This window comes from Indicator indicator, chromosome 2 (genome assembly GCF_027791375.1).
Source record: "Indicator indicator isolate 239-I01 chromosome 2, UM_Iind_1.1, whole genome shotgun sequence".
NCBI classification, from domain to species: domain Eukaryota; kingdom Metazoa; phylum Chordata; class Aves; order Piciformes; family Indicatoridae; genus Indicator; species Indicator indicator.
In genome coordinates this window covers 43,367,546-43,385,814 of record NC_072011.1, presented here as the reverse complement: position 1 = coordinate 43,385,814, position 18,269 = coordinate 43,367,546, and the positions used below count along the sequence as shown (strand labels likewise).

The 18,269-nt window shown below is 38.9% G+C and overlaps 1 protein-coding gene across 3 annotated transcripts in view; it reads right to left on the bottom strand.

The window, feature by feature from the left end:
* DAAM2 (dishevelled associated activator of morphogenesis 2) overlaps positions 1-18,269 on the bottom strand; it is a 121,726-nt gene that overhangs the window by 83,088 nt on the left and 20,369 nt on the right. For all 3 annotated transcript variants that reach the window (XM_054394801.1, XM_054394787.1, XM_054394792.1), the window contains exon 2: positions 16,194-16,283. In XM_054394801.1, the coding sequence (XP_054250776.1) occupies positions 16,194-16,283 (90 nt within the window). The remainder of the gene's footprint in view (positions 1-16,193; positions 16,284-18,269) is intronic.

Genomic DNA, 18,269 nt, shown 5'->3' with positions numbered 1-18,269 from the left:
CTTTCATAAGAGGGCAAGGGTTTATGGGGTGGGAAGAACAACAAGGTTCTGGGGGTTTTCATTTGCTTTGGTTCTAACATCTTCAGGATTTTGACCCTCAAATAAAACCTCAGAGAAAACCAAAAGGCAACCTGATGATTATGGGGAAACCCTTCCCTTACTCCAGAAGATACAGAGAAATGAAAAAAAAAAAAAAAAAAAAAAAAAAAAAAAAAGCCAAACCAAAAAGGGCCTTCATCTACATAGCCACATAGGTATCAAAAGCTGGTAACAATAACCCATCTGTATATAAGGGAAAGCATTAGCTGATGGAATCCATTAAAGAAAAGCCTTCTTTTAGCTCCTTGAATAGTGTAAATATTGCATGAAAAACCAGACGTCAGCTTGTGGACTTTATAAGGGGCCATATCATTCTTCACTGGAGTAACAACTATGTAACTGCTGTGAAAACAGGATCTTGATACTATACAAGCCTGCAATATAGCCAAGGTATTATACAGTCTTTGCCACTAATTTGGACGGGCTCCATGTCTTGGTGGAAAGTGGAACTTATGACTTCATCCCAAATAAGACTTAATGGAGTTCTGCAAATATTTGGACCATCTGAACCAATCAAAATGAAACAAAATAAAACAAAGTATTGTTTGCACAGCTCAGCTGATCCTGAAAGCCTTCTTGTGAATCCTGGGAAACCTGATCCATCGGACAAGCTGTTCTCTAGAGAGAGGGGACCTTTCCCTGTGAGTGGGACAAGTTTTTGAAAAACAAAGACAGCCATAACAGACATAATCAAGAATTATAGACCATTGCCTTTGTTGCAAGACTTTCAACAAAGAAGTGCCAAACACTAGTGTCACAGAAATTCTGTGGAAATACCAGATATTCATGGCTGAGTGGATCATGAAAAGTGGAAGACACTGTTTATAGGGTTCTTTTCTCCAGATGGAGATAGGGACACATTTATGATGGCATGACAACTAAAATTCATTAAGGAAATCACTGGCAGAATTAGGAATAGACACTGATCTGACACTGAATCCAGTGCTTTCTTATTTTCACCATCATTTATATCAGGCTGTTTTTATGCAACTCAGACAAATTCAAACTCCCTGGGACCTGTGCTTGGCAGCCCTGGGTGTTCAACTATCATGTGAACTTCGCCATTACTGGCACACATGTTCCTGTGATAAATTGCAAGGGCTGATGATTCATGGCTCTGGCCAGCCTGATCTAGTGTGAGGTGACCCTGCCCATGGCAGGGGGGTTGAAACTAGATGATCCTTGTGGTCCCTTCCAACCCTGACCGATTCTATGATTCTATGATAAAGCCTTCTAACATGCAAACCAAAATTACATTTTCTTCTTTAACAGATGCATCAAGAAACACACCGTATGTTATGGATGTTATACAACAAGCATGGGTACGATTGGGATGACAACTAGGTGTTGGCAACATGACTTCCTTCTAAAACTCATCTCTTCAGAACTGCAGACAGCTGACCTTACTGCTTTGCACTGTTCAGAACAGAATGGGAACAAGCCACATACCTAATGGTGCAAAATGTGGGTTTAAAATCTTTCTTGGGCAAGTAATCATGATACCATTCATTGAGCTCCTCTCTATATTAATATAAACAGCATGCAAACTCAGATGAAAAATATGAAATAAGGGTCCTGCAACAAGTTTCTGTTCTGGCTTGTTCATTGTGTTATATTCAGACACTGCATGCCCAAGTTTATAGTTGGATCACAAAGAATTCCATTTTCTTGCAAAACCCACATTAAGGTTAGTGTAGTTCCTTCTTTCAACCATCTCCACACATCATTCTAGTGCCTCACAGAGCTGTACTCACATCAGTCTGGTAGAGTCAGCATCATCACAGTTCATAAAATACAAATCACAGAGTTCAAGTCATTACAAGAAACTAGAATCTTTTAAGAAAAACTGAAGTATGTTATATGTCATAGTGAATAAGTCCCCATAGCTACTTTAATATATATATGTATATATACATATATATATATATATAATTCCCATTAAATGGCAATAGGGATTGTGATTTTTTCAGAGATTCTTTTTTGCTTTTCTTTTTTGCTTTTCTTTTTTTTAATGTTAGTTCACTGAAACTTTAATTTTTAACATGACTGCTGGTAAAAGCTTTGCTGAATAAATATTTTTTTCTTCTGGATGAAGCCTTTCCATACTCTTGAGAACAGCAGCTTACAGCTGGTGAAACATTCATCTGAGATGTGCAGGACTCACACTAGTGTTCGTGTTTTGTTTCAAAGTGAGGTACATGACCCTTGCTCTCCACAAGAATATTCTGACTGCTATAAACAAGGTGAGTTTCTTGTTTGCTTGAAGAGTGGAAGATGGTTATCAACCTGGGTTTCACTTCCCACAGATGCTACTATTTTCCCTTCAGATGCTTATTGCAACATCTGTTATTAATGCTAAATCTTGTAACACCTTGCACTTTACACTGTCAAAGGTCCTTGAAGAAATCCGCATCAGGGAAAATGGGATGCAGACAACTACACAGTTCCTAGTTGCACAGGAAATCTGTGACACGGCCAAGAATGAATTCACACTGAAGTTAAACTGCACTCTCATCCAAATCACGGCTCTCCCTGTTTTCCATGACTGACTTACTGACTTTTCTCCATTTTAAGTAGTTCAGCTTTCAAAGAAACATCAACACACTGTGCATCCTATTGACTATGTCACAGTTCAGAGCAGCCAAAGATGCATAAATAAAAAGTACTTTCATTAAAAGACATGAAAAGTATTTGGTCTGCTGTGGGATGAAATACTAATTCAGAAATGGAGCTAAAATATATTTAAGTTTCTCAGACAGTTTATGCCTCCAAAAAGCCAACCAGGTCCCAAGAGATGCCAATTTTGAAACAGGACAGACCATAGAACTGAGCCCTTCACTAGACAGATGTGGTCATTGCTCCATTCCCCAGACTCCATGACTAGTATTTACAGAAATATTCTCAGGGTTTGGGGTAGGGAGCTAAAACCAAGCCTTTTAAGCACAATCTACAGTGAGAAAAACAAACATTACTTCTCTCCCTGGAATTAAGCTATTGATGTGCAGATAATAATCCTTCTACTACAAAAACAGTCTACTGTATAACTTACTGAAAAGGAATATTCATTAATTACCTGCTGGAGCATGCAGCTGAGGAGTTCTAACTGCCTCTCATAAAGGTCAGGTGTAGCCATACATGCTTCTAGATCACTGGATTATGACACAGGAATATTTTACTTAATAGAACATAGGAGGGTTGGCGATGGTGGTGTGGTATTCTTACTTTCATTTGTTTTTTCCCTTCATTAGTAAGCATGATCTCTGTCCTGCTGCCAGCAACTTGATGGACCTTATAATGATCTCTGATGCTGGTTACTAATCAGCCTTTCAAAGAAAGAATCAAAGAGTTTGTATTATCACAAAATGTCTTATCCTGCCCAACTGTGGAAATCACTGCCACAAAATACAATAAAGTCTAAAAGTAAAAGAGGGAAAAAAGGATACATTTATGAATGTATGAGGATTCCTTCTTCAAAATATTTGCACAATGCTAAGAGAAACTTCAATGCTGCGGAAATTCACCAGCCATTGAAAATGAAATGTTATTTTTGAAAGGTGGTTTGCCTTACCACAGGCTGAAAACCTTTCCAATAAAGTCAAACATATACTTTGTTCTGAACTGCTTATTTCATCCATCACTTTTCTTGCTTCCCAAGCATCCATAGATACACCAACTCTTGAAGCTGTAGATGTCATTTCCAACCTCATCTGACACTCAGAATCACCTGAAATTAATTCTACCTGGGAGCAGTCTAATGGAGATGCAAAGCCATGCTTTTCCTTCTTGTCTTCCACAAAACATGCCAGATCCACTGTATACACACACAGAGATAGTTTTTCATTGAAAATGGACTGGAATGTCATACCTGGCAGATGGAAAGGTTGTTGGTGCAGTGTCATGTGCTGAAAATAAGAATTAATTGTTTTGGCATGGGAACTGCACCATGACGAGGCATTATTTTGTGGGTATGGTGTAGTGATCAAGAGGTCAACTTGGAAGTTGAGGCAACTTGAAAGTTGCATTTCCTGTTGGATATGTTCCCCTGACTCTGTTGCTGCCTAAAGCACATTCCATCCTATTGGCTTAGTCCATACTCGGGAATGAAACCTCTTATATGCTCTACTTTTGACAAGTCCCAAAACAATCAGCTGATATTTTTGCAGAAGGTAAGTGTATGGTCTAAATAATGAGCTGCCAAATAATGGGATTCATTAATTTCCTGCACTTCCAGTGAAGTTCTCAGGAGCTTACCTTCTCTCAACCCATTCTGTACAAATCTTTTGGAAATGAAGGAAATTGTCTACTATGTATGACTCAGTCAGCAGGTAAGCTCATGTACATTCTTCTTAGGGGGTTTTCAGAAGACAAAATGTTTCTCATAAACACAGCTTGCTCTTCAGGTGCATGGCTGTGGACCTAGATTCTACTCCTGAACCACAGCTTTGTCCCCACAAACTTGCAGCAAACTTCAGGTCAGGGTCAAGATTCTGCAGTAATTTCTGGAGCAGTTGAAACCAACAATCTGTCAGTATTCCAACAAATCCTAAGCAGTAGCAGCAACTTGATAAACTCTTATTATCTCATTAACATCCAAGCTCTGCATTGTCTCTAGTACTTTTTACTCTGTGTCATGTAGAAGTATTATGTGTACATTTTCAGTCTAATATTAACCCTATTCAATTTACAGACAATACACTGTGGATACAGAAAAAAAAGACTTCTTCATTGATCCAGTTTACCTTGTTCATTTTTCAGCAGCACTGTTTGCAGCTCTATCCCTACCCCACTAGTATTTATGTCATTTAGAATGTCTCCTTCTTCACTTCCTTTCCTCCTGCTCCTGGCATTCTTCAGGCAATGGGAAAAACCACAGTAGAGCCCAGCCTGCATAACTGAGTCTTCTGTCTGCCACATGCCTTGACTGGAAGTTTATCTTTTTCCTTATTCTGTTTATCTCCAGCAAGCAACCACTTACAATCTTTTCTAAATAAAATGAAGTCACCTAACATTCATAGCAATCTCCCTGCATGTTGCTTGATCATGGGAATGAAATGTTACTAACTGTGCTCAAAGACACACCTACCAAGAGCCAGCACAGCTACCTCAGACAAGGCTTTCTGGAGAATTTGTTAATGTCAAACTCTAAACACTGTTCACATGTCCACTGTCTATTTTCCCAGTGACACTGCTGCTGCTCCTGTTCGCTTCCACTCCAGGCCCTTCAGTAAGAGTGAAGACAGTTGGATAGCCAGAGCAGTGATGCATTTTCCACTTGTCTCCTTCATTTAACCTCAGTCACTATTGAAAAAAACAGTTAAGTTAGGAGCTTTTGGATAGGTGAACAAAAGGAATAAATGCAGACCGAGAGGCCCATGGCATTTAAGCTGCTAGCCCAATATCTGTGCATGCCATTCAGTTGCTTTGTCACTCCCTTTCCTTTCCATAAACTCAGGTAAAACTGTTTCCTTTCTCTCAGCCTTAATTTCTCTCACCTATTACATCTACAAAATGTTTGGGTTTCAACAGATAACTGAATATCATGGAAGATAATGTGATTTTCACCTCAATTCAGGTATGTAGCTGAAACTGCCACATCTGACTGCAATGAAAACTAAACAATTCTCCAGAGCAGTAGATGGAAATCTCTTTCTTCATCTTCACGTCTGTCACATGGCAACATTTTTTACTGTGTCTTTTTCTAAACTTTTCACTGACAAGATGAGGAATTCAGAAACTCTTCCTGTTCAGTATTCACTGACTGATGAGCATTCAGTAAAATTTAGAATACGTAGAGGAGTGAAAGATCTGGTCTGTGCCAAATCTGCTTCTCATGTACCAGAGAAATATGCTAGTTATTTACATATTCTTTGCTCTTATCCACCCAAGACTAATCTGAATGTTGAGAACTGTATTGTACACAGTACATACTATTATTGCATACTATCAGCAGGACTGACTCATATTTGAATTGTGGAGACCCAAAACTTTTTGCAAGAGGACAGACAAGGACAAGACATAATCCAGTGGCAGCAACTAAATCACAGAATCACCATTTACATGCGCTTCCCACACAGCAGAATTAGATTCTTCACCATTATTTTTGTTCTCAAGCACAGCAAATTACAACATTTTAGTAGGATGACAGCTGGATAAATGTTTTCCTTTTTTTTTTCTATCATTTTTTTCCCCCCATGATAGGGTCAAATCTGCTCCCACTGAGCTCTCTCAAATTCCCACAGGTTGCAAGCTAAATGTGAAACACAGCATTAGGCAGGATGATGATGACAATTTTCCAACTATCACTGCATAAACTTTGGACAATTTAGGGCCTGAATTTTCAGAAGTGTTGAGTGCTAACTACAGCAGGAGCACTAGCAGTAGACCTGAAAAATGCAGAACTGCAAGATGGACACCCAAATTCTGCATACTTGGAATATCTTCAGCAAACACCATGGCAAGTTTATGATGTTTACATCTTCAGCAGTTTGAACAAAAGAGCTGGGAAGGCATTTCTAAGCAACCGCTAAATTTTCTTCTTGGAGAGAGAAAGGGAGAGGGAGGAAGAAACTAAAAATGTTCCATGCCGTTCCCATGGGGGGTGGTGAAGAGAAAACTTTCTGATTACACATAAATAAATACACAATTTCAAGGCCCTGACCCAAAATAACCTCTTAAACCAGTATAAATAAATGAGTCTGTAACTTAGCATTGCAGTGAGGAAAATATAAACCAAATGAAATGAACAATTTGGAAAAACTCCTTATCTCCTACATCTGCTACAACGTGGTCTTGTAGGTATCATGATTCTGAGCTGTAATAATGGCATATCAGCTGCATTGTGCAAGGATTTTTGCTTCATTGACACTGAATTCATCCTTTAAAGAACTACAAGAGGGATTCTAACCAAAATAAAATGAAGTTTTAAAAAAATAAGACTCTTACATCATAACGTTTACTGTAGTGACATCACAAAGTTTACTACATTGTTTCTCAAAGTAACCACTGCTATAAAAAGGGAAGTATCAATGAAAAACATTCATGAAGACACAATTAAAGGAACTTAATGATAACCATACAAAATGGCTGATGTTTCTTCTCAGGTATGCTGACCTAAACACAGAATAACGAAGTCAACATCAGCAAACATATGTGAGATGAGAAAAAAAAAAAACCTGTATTCATCATATGAAGCTACAAAAGGAAAACATAGTGTCTTACATGAATCTCAACTTTTGTTCTTCCAGTGAGAACATAGCCTCTGCGTTAAATGATGTGGAAGGAAATGTATATCATTTTTGGCTTTATTTTACACTGTATTAACTGTGTTGCCCAAATGTGGGAGCTACTCCTTCAGCCTACAGCACACATTAGCAGGTGCTATTAACCAAACAGCTCTTTCGCACTGAAAAGACCCAAGTACACCACTAACCAGGAAATGTGTTCATTTGCTGCATTACTGACACTCTTGCTGAACTTTGTTGTTTCCTGTTATGTCCTGTGCTTGTCATAGGCCAGAGTTTCTGAATTTACTGCTCTAAAGCCCATTTGCTTCTATAACAGAGTAAATTTCAAAGCCATGTGCCTATCTTCCATACCTAGACTAAAGATACTGGAATGACCCAATGTCAGCATGAAGCTAACAAATCATCCCAAGCATCTGAGCATGAAGTCATTCTGTTAACAGAAAAAGGAACAGATGCTTGTGGGAAAAAAGCAAGTTAACTCCACAACTGCTGGCATTTTCCAAACATCCAGCTGAAGGAATTCTGTGGTTTGCAAAGGGCAATATCCTCCCACTGTGACTTACCAGTGCTATGAGATTTCCACTGAGCCAAAGGCTAACTGAAAGCAAGTCTATTTTCAGAGTATTAATTTGAGAAATTCCACATTTCAGACTGTTTCACCAGCAGTCTCCTGAGCTGAGAAAGTCATGCAGTCACTCAGACTAAAAGCAATCACATATTCCAGACACTGGGAGGGAACCAAATAACATCTTCTGCTACAGCCTGTTTCAAGAAGTTGGTCTCATAGTGATAATACAGGAGGATAAAAGTTTGTGCAGAGCCTTGCTGTTCCCCCCTTTCTTTATAGGGCCATACAACAACTTTCCTAGTTTAATTTATAGTCAGTTCAGAGAATGAAAAAATCAGTTTAGGATGGAAAGGGCCTCAGGAAGCAGTGATCTACTCAAAGAGATAATTACAAAGTTAGGTCAGATTTTTCAGGTCATTGTCAAGGTTTCAATACTGAGTTAAATTCAAATGTTGGCTGAAGAGTTGAACTCCTGTCATAAGCTTCTAAAGCACTGGTAGGAAAAGATTTCTCCAGTGCACCAAGGATTTCAGATAAAGTCTAACTCTCCAGCTCCACTGTGGCTTTGGGTGAAATTTGCCCCGTAGTCATCAGATATCCTCATCATTTAGACAAAAAAACACTTGCAGTAAGCACTATAAGTCACACACAGCTGCTTCTGCCTCCTACTGCTTTTCAGCCTGCACAGGCTATCACATGTGCTGTTAGGGTTACTGTGTATTCTTCAGACTTCCCAGGGCAAGAGTGAGCAGAAGCACCTATCACACACTCATGGGTACTGTCCCTAAACACTTCATACAAAGCTGGGAGAAAAACTTTAATGTGGTCACATTCAAGCCTCATCAATCTTACAAATGGCTCCTCGAATACTGCAGCAAATTACCTTGTGTGTCTGCTGCTCCCAGGTACAGTGTGTGGAATAACAACTGGACAGAAGGGAACTTAAAAGGAACACATTAAATGCTCCTTATAGCTATAAATCTATGATGAAAACAGTTTCATATGCCAAATAAGTAACAAAGAGGAAAAAAATACTGTAAGAAGATAGAACTAAAAACAATACAGCTTCAAACCACCCACTCCATTATTACTGGGACAACCACGTGCTTGGCCTTTATACAGAAAAGATGAACCCCAAAGGGATTTTACAGCTTGAATCAGACAATACAAAATGAAAAACCTACAGTCAGACAACACAATGGTGTGATCTTCATCTAGTATATTCTATCTCTAAATGAGACCAGACGAAGATTCATTTCTCTCTTCTTTAGGGAATTTCTATCTTCCTCTGAATATCTCTGTATACATATTTTTTACTTTAAAGTAGGAACCTAAAGGAAGGAACACCTTCTTACAGCAAGAATCATAAAACTCCTATCTAAATACAACAGAAGTAATACAGCCTCTTGCTCTTTGAACCTACATATGAAGCCTTAAATGCAAAGACAAGACCTCAAGGAGTTGAAAGAAAAGCCTTGAAATTTTCAGTTCACTCCAGCTGAGAAGTAGCTGCCTTTCCATCCTAAGACTTTCAGTTCATGGTACAAAGATACAAAACTGCAATACAAGAAAAAAGATAGGGGCAGGAACTTTCACTCACTTCAGAAAGGTTTCCACAGAAGCAAGAAGGACTTGAGGTTTTATATATGCATCCATTTTCTCTTTTGCCCCTGGCAGGCTAAGGTAATTATATCAAAAGCTACAAAAGCATCTTAGATTCCCCCAATAGATTTCATATATATTTTTATATACATACATATATATATGAATTTATGTTATGCATATGAATTTTTGTATTTATAGTTTTAAAAAGCAGATGAATCCAAGGTATGGGGTGAACTGCACTCTCTGGAAGCTGAAACTGCAGCTGAGTTTCAAGCAGGGTTTATAGCAGTAATAATGCCTGGTTTGGGCTTGAAATTTTGCTTAGAGCTCTGCATGAATCTGAAGACAGCATCTTACTCTATATCCAGCTGCACAATATCAAGCTGTACTTTTTATTGTAAAATTTTGCTGACAATGCAAGCCTCAAGTGCAAACCTCAAAGTGGAACACTCATAATGAAACAAAACAAAACAAAACAAAACCAAACCACAAGAAAAACCAACAGAAACAAACAAAAGAACAACAAAGAAAACCCAAACCAATAAACTCCACAAAACCTGACATGTAGACATTATCTTCATTAATGTTAGACAACAAGCAAGGGACCAAAGTGGGAGTTTGTGAAATTGATGTGCAAATGGTATAAAATGACTGCAGTAAAACTACTAAAGGTGTGTCTGCCTAAAGCTAGGATTCCCCAGGGTATCCTGGAGACCATTGTTAAGCTGGATGCAGCCCTTGTGTTAAAAAAAGGGAACTGAACACATGATGATGCAGCAGTATTTGCTGCTTCATAAACCTTCTTGAGAAGGGCATCTGGGACAGTCTGCACCTGGACTGCAGCTTCAGTTGTTTCAGCACTGAGCTCTGACCTCAACCTAAAGAACTTGGAGTGCTTAGTAACTGTGTAATACACAGAAGTGCCTTCCACTCCACCCTTCCCACTCCTTGAAGTGAGATCTCTCATGTCTGGAGACTTCACCACAAAATCCATTCCTGCAAGAATACCTTAGAAGACAGCTAAATGCAGCAAGGGAAAAGAATTAACAATGCTTGAAACAAAAATATATTCTGATATTTTAGACTGCTTTTCTTAGAAAACAAAAAAGTTAAAGTAAGGAAAAAAAGGAGGGAGGGAAAGAAAAAAGAGGGTGGAAGGAAGAAAAAAGGGGTCAGGAAAAGGGGGGGGGACAGGAAAAAGGGGAAGAAGGAAAAAAGGGAGGAAGGAAAAAGGGGAAGAAGGAAAGAGGGGGAAGGGAAAGAGGGGGGAAGAGAAAGAGGGGGGGAGGGCAAAGAAAAAAGGATGGAGGGGAGGAAAAAGGCAGGGGGTGGTGAGGGGGCAGGAAAAAGGGTGGAGGGTAAGGAGAAAGGGAAGTTTTATACAGCCAAAGCACATGTATATAGTTCAGGGAAGAGCTGCCACAAGATGACATGGCAGAACACTGCCACAACGCTTTCCAACTTTACTACATTTTCTTTCAGGTCCAGAGAGATTCATTTATATATAAACATAATAATGACAAATATTTTGAAATTATACAAGTTAAATTGAAGATTGTTAGAACCAAGGAGTTTCATGACTCCTTGTGGTGGGCAGAAAATTCTCCCCAACATGTAATTGCCAGCTCAGTTGGAAAGCAAATGAAGCTGTATTCACAAGCAAAACTACAACCTAAATAGGGAATTCAATAAATATGTACAAAATACACAATATTTACATATATGTACAATTTATAAGCAGCACAAGAACTCCCCAGGACAAACCCTGGACTAATAGCTTCCCCACTACCTGATCCCTTCCCTACCCCACTGTACATGGGACAAGAGAAAGAGCAGAGAGTTGCTGTTAGTTACTTAGCCACAAGAATGCATTCAAGGTCAGCAAAGCCAGCAGAAGGCAGGGTTAGTATCTGCTAGAGCAAATGAAGCTGAAAAGAGAGAAAGTCAGTTTATATAAACTAACTTTGTCAGTAGTCTGTCCAATGGGATTATTTAGAATTTAGCATTATTTTCCTTTTTACATCCCATGGTGATTTGTTTACATTCTACTACTTTCTGTTCAGGATCTGTGAAAAATTTTCTATGAACAGCCTAAAACTACCACACTCCTATTCACATATTCAGTATACTAGGGTTTTTTTAATTCATCAAGTTTATAAAACATAAAACTGACAGATATTTAAAAAAATTGTGGAAGATGGAATCATGAGGAAATTATCTTTTCTGAGTATTTGCTGTTACAGTGCATGTTTCAGATAAATTTTCCTCAGAATTTTTAAAGCCTATTTTACTATTGTGGAAAAAAAGCCTTTCCCTAGATCTGTTTCCCATAATAGAAACAATATAAACAATTCAAGGATTATAGCACGTATTCTTTATTCAGATGTCATAAATGCCTCCTCCTAGAAAGCTGCAATGTGCTGATTATTGCTTCACTACTTGAGTCTGAATAATCTTACTTGAGTAGGTAAAGCACAACCAACTCAAAGCAGCTAGTCTAGGGTACAACTAAAATCTGAAGAGTACAAAATAATCTCAAAGCATCTAGGAGATCTCAACAGAGTTATCAGGATCTAGATTTTTGCTGGTTTCATTTGTTTTAGAGAGAAGCTAGTCTAGCTTGACAGTACTTTGAGAAGAGATTTGCTACCATTTTTTCCCCTCAGTGAAACACAGAATTGGAAAAAAAAAATCCATAACATCAACAAAACAAAAATCCTTACTTGTTCAATTCTGCAAAATGTGTGCACTTCCTACTAAAATCTGCTCAATTTCAACTACTTCCAAATTATTCTCTGGAGACAGGAAAAGCCATAAAAATAAAACAATTTGTACAGAAGGCAATAAGCTATTGCCTGAATGATGAGACCTCATTCTTAGAAACACAGACTACATGTGTCCTAAAGCAGTGCAATACTTGCATTTTCTATCCTTTCTGGGATCCCAGTATGAGCTCGTTTACAGGTGAAATAATTGAGCTGACAATCTTTTCTTTCCATAACATCATTTGATCAGTATTTCATGATATTATGTACTTTAGTGTCAGCTTCTGGTAAAGCAACACTGAATATCAGCAGTTTTTTAAACCTTGACATCCGAAATCTGCAAATAAATACACCTGAAAGTATGATCTAGTGTTTAATCCAATTCCTGTGAAGACATAACTAGTAGGCAATCTAGAGATAATTTTACCCCAAAAAAAATGACAGAAGTCTAAGTTCTAGCTGATGATGAGATATAAAGATTGTCCTAAACAAACCCAGAATAAAGTATCTGAACTTGGGGAGGATGTCATCATTTACACTTTGGCTACATATGGCTTTACTTATATCTTGGTATGGTATCAGGGGAAGGTCGTACTACAGAGAAAGAGGCAATCTAAAACATGTAGTACTGGTGCTTTGGGTAGAGGGTCAAGGTGCCATCAGTGGTAACCAGTTAATGATTCTTCTGATGCAAATTAAGAAAACTGCTTTGCTCGTTGTCCACTCTATACTGGTTAATGGCAAAGTTGAGGACAGCTGAGACTGAGAACACATTAACATTCTCTCACAGAGCAGCCTTTATTCCTTGCAAATAACTAGTCCACAAATGAGTGTGGCATTCACTACAGCTGCTCGCTGAAGATACTCCTTTAAATCAAATAACTGGCAATTTGGTTTCAGTACTAATGGTTTCAGATATGAACCTAGAAAGACCAAAAGTGACCAAAGCAAGCATGGTTGTAACAATACCTTGTGAACACTCCTCTGTAGATATCACCCACAGTTACGAAATTTCAATCCAGAACTGAATCTCCTGTGAATACTGTGCAATGCTGACCTAGCATATAACATGTCTTTCCCCATTTCTTCAGGAAGGCTTGGTATCAGAAACAGGTACAATGAGTTTTTTGATACAGTAGTGACTTTCTGCTGCCACACTGGGAACAAGTATTATTATATCCAAAAATCTAACCACCAAGGTAAATGGAGTGTGCCTACAACAATGACCAATCTTCATTTTTGCAAGTGACATTTGTTTGCCTAAGACAGTCCACTAATCTCACCACCTTTGGCTTTAAAAATTCTGAGGAAAATTTGTCTGAAACATACACTGTAACAATTCTGGAAGCTCTGACCTTCTGTTACTTTTTCACTAGAAAAGGCATTTGAGATTAATGACTATCAATAGCTGCCTCAACCTGCATTTTTGATCTTCTAGTTCAGTGTTTTCACTTGCCACATTATGAAGTGTAGACCCCTCAATTCCCAGAAATCTTAGAGACTCCAACATCAGCAAGAGAGAGCTCTCTGGGGCTTGTCTTGGATGGCTGATAGCATTCTGCTAAGTGAGGAATTCGGCCCTTTGTGGCTAAAATTAGATTGCAAATTATTCAGGGAAAAGACAGCTTTCCTCTAAAGGGCAGTCTGCAACAAGCTTCTCTGCCCAGTACTGTAAAACAATGATGAGAGCTGGATTAGGTAGTAGGATAGAGACAGAGATACCTCACCACTTATCATCTGTCTGCCTGTGAGGGAAACGATGAATAATATTGGACAGTTAAGGTTTCAAGTAGTTGAAAGTATCTACAACATAATGAATAGACATCTGGCAACAGTATCCTGTTACAGTTAGCACATCATTTGGATAGCTGGAGTTCAGTGCACTGAGATTGCACTATAAATGCATTATAAAGATTTTCCAGTATGCAACTTCTTTAGCTCTGGAGGTCTTCAAGGGTTTTATAGTGAATCCAGCCAACATATTAAATACAATAAAGCCTGAATCTTCCTGCCAAGGCTGACTAGTCCAGGAGATGGAATGTGTGGTTCTCTAAGATGGCTACAAATAGATTCTCTCCCACCAGAGCTGAAAAAGCCAACTGGGCCATCCAGCAAAAATGTAAAGGAGATATTAATCACAGCAGCCTGCACCTTCCCTTGACTTGCAAGTTTCTGTGTACCAGCAGGAAGAATGGCAAAAGAACCAAAGACAACAGAGCCCAGGCTGCTCTGACATACTTTCAGAATTATTGATAGCTCAGAGGCGTTGTAACCAGTTTGTGGCTATTAACTACCCTGTGTGGTGCATTTCAACCAAAAGCAACACATATGCAAAGCACTAATTTGAATGGGTTTACTGAGGTGTTCTTTAATTTCATGGTAAGAAAGCTAATTTCCCCTCCACCCACCTCACCTCTCCAAAGAAAACAAAGGCAGCAAACATGACATCAGAAGGACCATCATCAGGGTTTCAATCTTCTATCTTCAGAATTGAAATCTAAACCTCCTCTTTCAGTTTCTGTCATGCAGACTTATGTATAAAGACTGACATTCTCACAGCATGACTTGCATATAAAACTAACCAACAAAATCACCACACTGTTTTCTTTCCCTACCATTTATTGTTAATGAATACACACTATTGGGGCTATCCTTGTTTCTGACCCTTTCCTTCCTAGTGCAGATAAACTTTTTCACCAGTCCTGCAAGAATTCTTCTTTTAAAAGTTTCACAACAGTGATGTAACTTGTCAATTCACTTGGTCATCATTCTGTGAGTGACGAAACATCAGATGTGACACATCAGCCTCTGATGTACTGCCTGTCTCACTCGTTTGGCAAAAATATCAAAATCTTTAATGGAAAAGTGTTACATAGAAATTGCCAGAAACACTGCAATATGGAAGATTTCCTACAAGCTCTGGAAGACCTTGGACTACCAAATTTGAAGATATTACAATTATTACTGACTTGACAGGTATTTGAAGAGCAGAAACAGGGAAGTGATTGTTCCCCTGTAGTCAGCACTGGTGAGGCCACACCTCAAGTAGTGTGTTCAGAGTTTTGGGCCCCTCAGCACAAGAAAGACATTGAGGTGCTGGAGCATGTCTCGTGAAGGACAACGATGTTGGTGAAGGGCCTGGAGAATGGCTCTTGTGATGAGCAGTTGACGGAACTGGGGTTGTTTAGGTCTGGAGACAAGGAGGCTGAGGGGAGACCTCAGGGCTCTCTACAACCACCTCAAAGGAGGTTGGAGTTAGTTGTGGGGATTATTCTCATCTCTCTAGTAAAAAGTGATAGAGTGAGAGGAAATTACCTCAAATTGTGCCAGGGGAGGGTTAGATTGGATATTGGGAAAAATTTCTTTACTGAAAGGGTGGTCAGGTATTGGAATAGGTTGCTTATGGAGGTGGTGGAGTCACCATCCCTGGAGGTGTTAAGAAAAATGAGTAGACATGGCACTTTAGGACATTGTTTAATGGCCACAGTGGTGGAGGTTGATGGTTGTACTCAATGATCTTAGAGGTCTTTTCCAACCAAAACACTCCCATGACTCCATTATTTCAGTTCTAAGTAACCTACAAAAGTTTTTAAAACTTCCTTTAAAAATTTCCATGACAGCTTTTCTTCCAGCTTAAAAAATCCCAAACCAAACATGTAAAAGGTTCAAAACAGTCAACATATGAATTTAATTTGTTAACATTCTCTTCAGAAATCACAAATGCATACACTACTTATAAGAAAAAAAAAAAAAGTGCCATATTCATGCTGACAAATATTTTCACATCACTTAATCATCATCTTGATTAAACAGGAGATAAACACATAGTTCAAATCTGGATGTGTACCAGTAATTATGTACATGCACATAGAATTTATTGCTAAGCTGCTTCAGTCAGTACAACAGTAGTACCTTCTTTTTGCTGCAGTAAATCTGCCATTTCTTCTCTGGAGGGAGTGCAAACATAGCCTCTCTGTTCTTGTCTGTGAGATCCAATTCATCCTAGAGATTGCAAAAAAGAAAAACAGGGGAAAAAAAAAAGAGTCAACAGCTGCATTGGTAACTTGTCAAAGGTTGAGAGGAACCTTCCAGGAATGTAGACTAGCTTTTCATCAAAAGGTAGAGGACTTGCTGGCTCCCAAATATTCCAAAGGTAATATGGTTCTTAATTTTTACCTTGCTCTTGTGAGTCCTCAGTCAGAGCAGGGTTTATGAAGAGGGGCAGCCTTAATAACTCCCATGTCAAACTTCCTTTACCAATGATTTGTCAGGGACAGGAAGGATTACATAAAAGGGCTGAAGCCAAAAAGTCAAAGCACTGGCTTATGTGACACAGGCATTCTTTATGATTCTTAAAGAAAGACTGAAAACTCAATACACCTTTTTCCTGGCCTGGATCTTGGTCTTCCACAGAATAACAGTGAAATTATTGTATCTTTTATACAGAAGTCACAAGACAGTTGTCTAATGGTAGTAACATCAATTGCAACCTAGAAATTGAAATTTTTGTCCTCTGAACCTCAGCAAAAGACAATCAACATTTCAGATATAAAGGATGTATCTCCTTCACACAGCATCACATCAGGTTGAACAGACCAGAAAATTCAGTCTTTCTTGAAAAGTGAACCATTTAGGGCCTAGACAAGCTCCTATCTGTTAAATGGGATAATGCTGTGATCTGGAACTGACTCCCAACTCTGTCACAAGCTCCCTTTGGACACACCACCAAATTCCCTACCTTCAATTTCTCTTCTGTAAAAGGCAGGTAACAACAGACTCTTTTCTTATACAATGTGTCTCTGAAATCATCAAAGCAGAGATTGATGCTTGTTCTGTGTTTATTCAGCACTGGCGAGAACAGGACTCCAATCACAGCTGCCAGTTTCAGGCACTAATGGGAATTAAACATGTAAGAATGGCCTTCATAGCAAGCAGCCCTGCATGAGCAGAGACAGACCAATATGTCTAAATGAGCGTTTCAGCAATATAAAGACAAGCTTCCAATAATTTTCCAATGAATCAATTTTGGCAGGGTTTTCTTCTTCCTACAGATTTGAAAGCATTTGGAGAAGGAAGTGTCCAGTGGTCCAACATCAAGATGACACTGCAGGACTAAGACTGCACATGCAGATTCTGGCACCCACACTAACCTAGCCTAAGCAGAGACAATACCTCTTTAACTCGGCCCAACAATGGCTCATTTGGAAAGCATTCAGGGCTGGGAAACTTGTGAAAACAGTGAGCTAAATTGCACACTGAGCCTGGTAGCGGCTGCTGACAGATTTAAAAGCCCATAGAGATTTCAGCTGCAAAAAGGTACAAAAGAAATGCAAACAGTAACAAGGCAAGGTCAGTGCCAGCAGCCCAAGGTAGAAGAAGCTTGAGGGTGTTTTTAAGAAGAAAAAAGTTTTAATGAAAAAACACCCTAAAATATTTTAGCTGTGCAAAAAGAGTGCAAGCCATGTGGAAATGTTTAGGGTGAATTTCCAAACAAGGGGGCAGCCAAGCAAGGCAAGGAGTTTTATCCTTGCTACACACAATTAGAAAGCTCAGGCCAGTATCATGTTCTTGGGGGGAAAGGGAGAGTGAAACGACATGTAAGGTCTTAAGACAAGCAAAGGAATGCTGTTGGAGGTCAAGCATGTGGGAGAGAAAGGAGGGGTGGAAAGGGAATTCCAAATGCCAGGTTTGGAAGAACCACCAAAGAGGCCAGAATACACATCTGAAAAGAGTTGGCTGGGCTCATCTAAATTCTTAGGAAAAAAAAATTATTGTTTATTGAACTGCTTAACGATTTTTTGGTGGTGGTGGCTTTGATTTGTTTGGGGGTTTTGTTTTGTTTTGGGTTGCGTTGGGGGGTTTAGTGGTCTTTTGTTTGTTTTTTGTAAAGATGAAACAACTTGGTTTACTAATATAGTTCAATTCCAATTGACTAAAATCACTCAGAAGGCAGGGTGCTGACACTTTGCAGTTTCTAGATACTGCCCT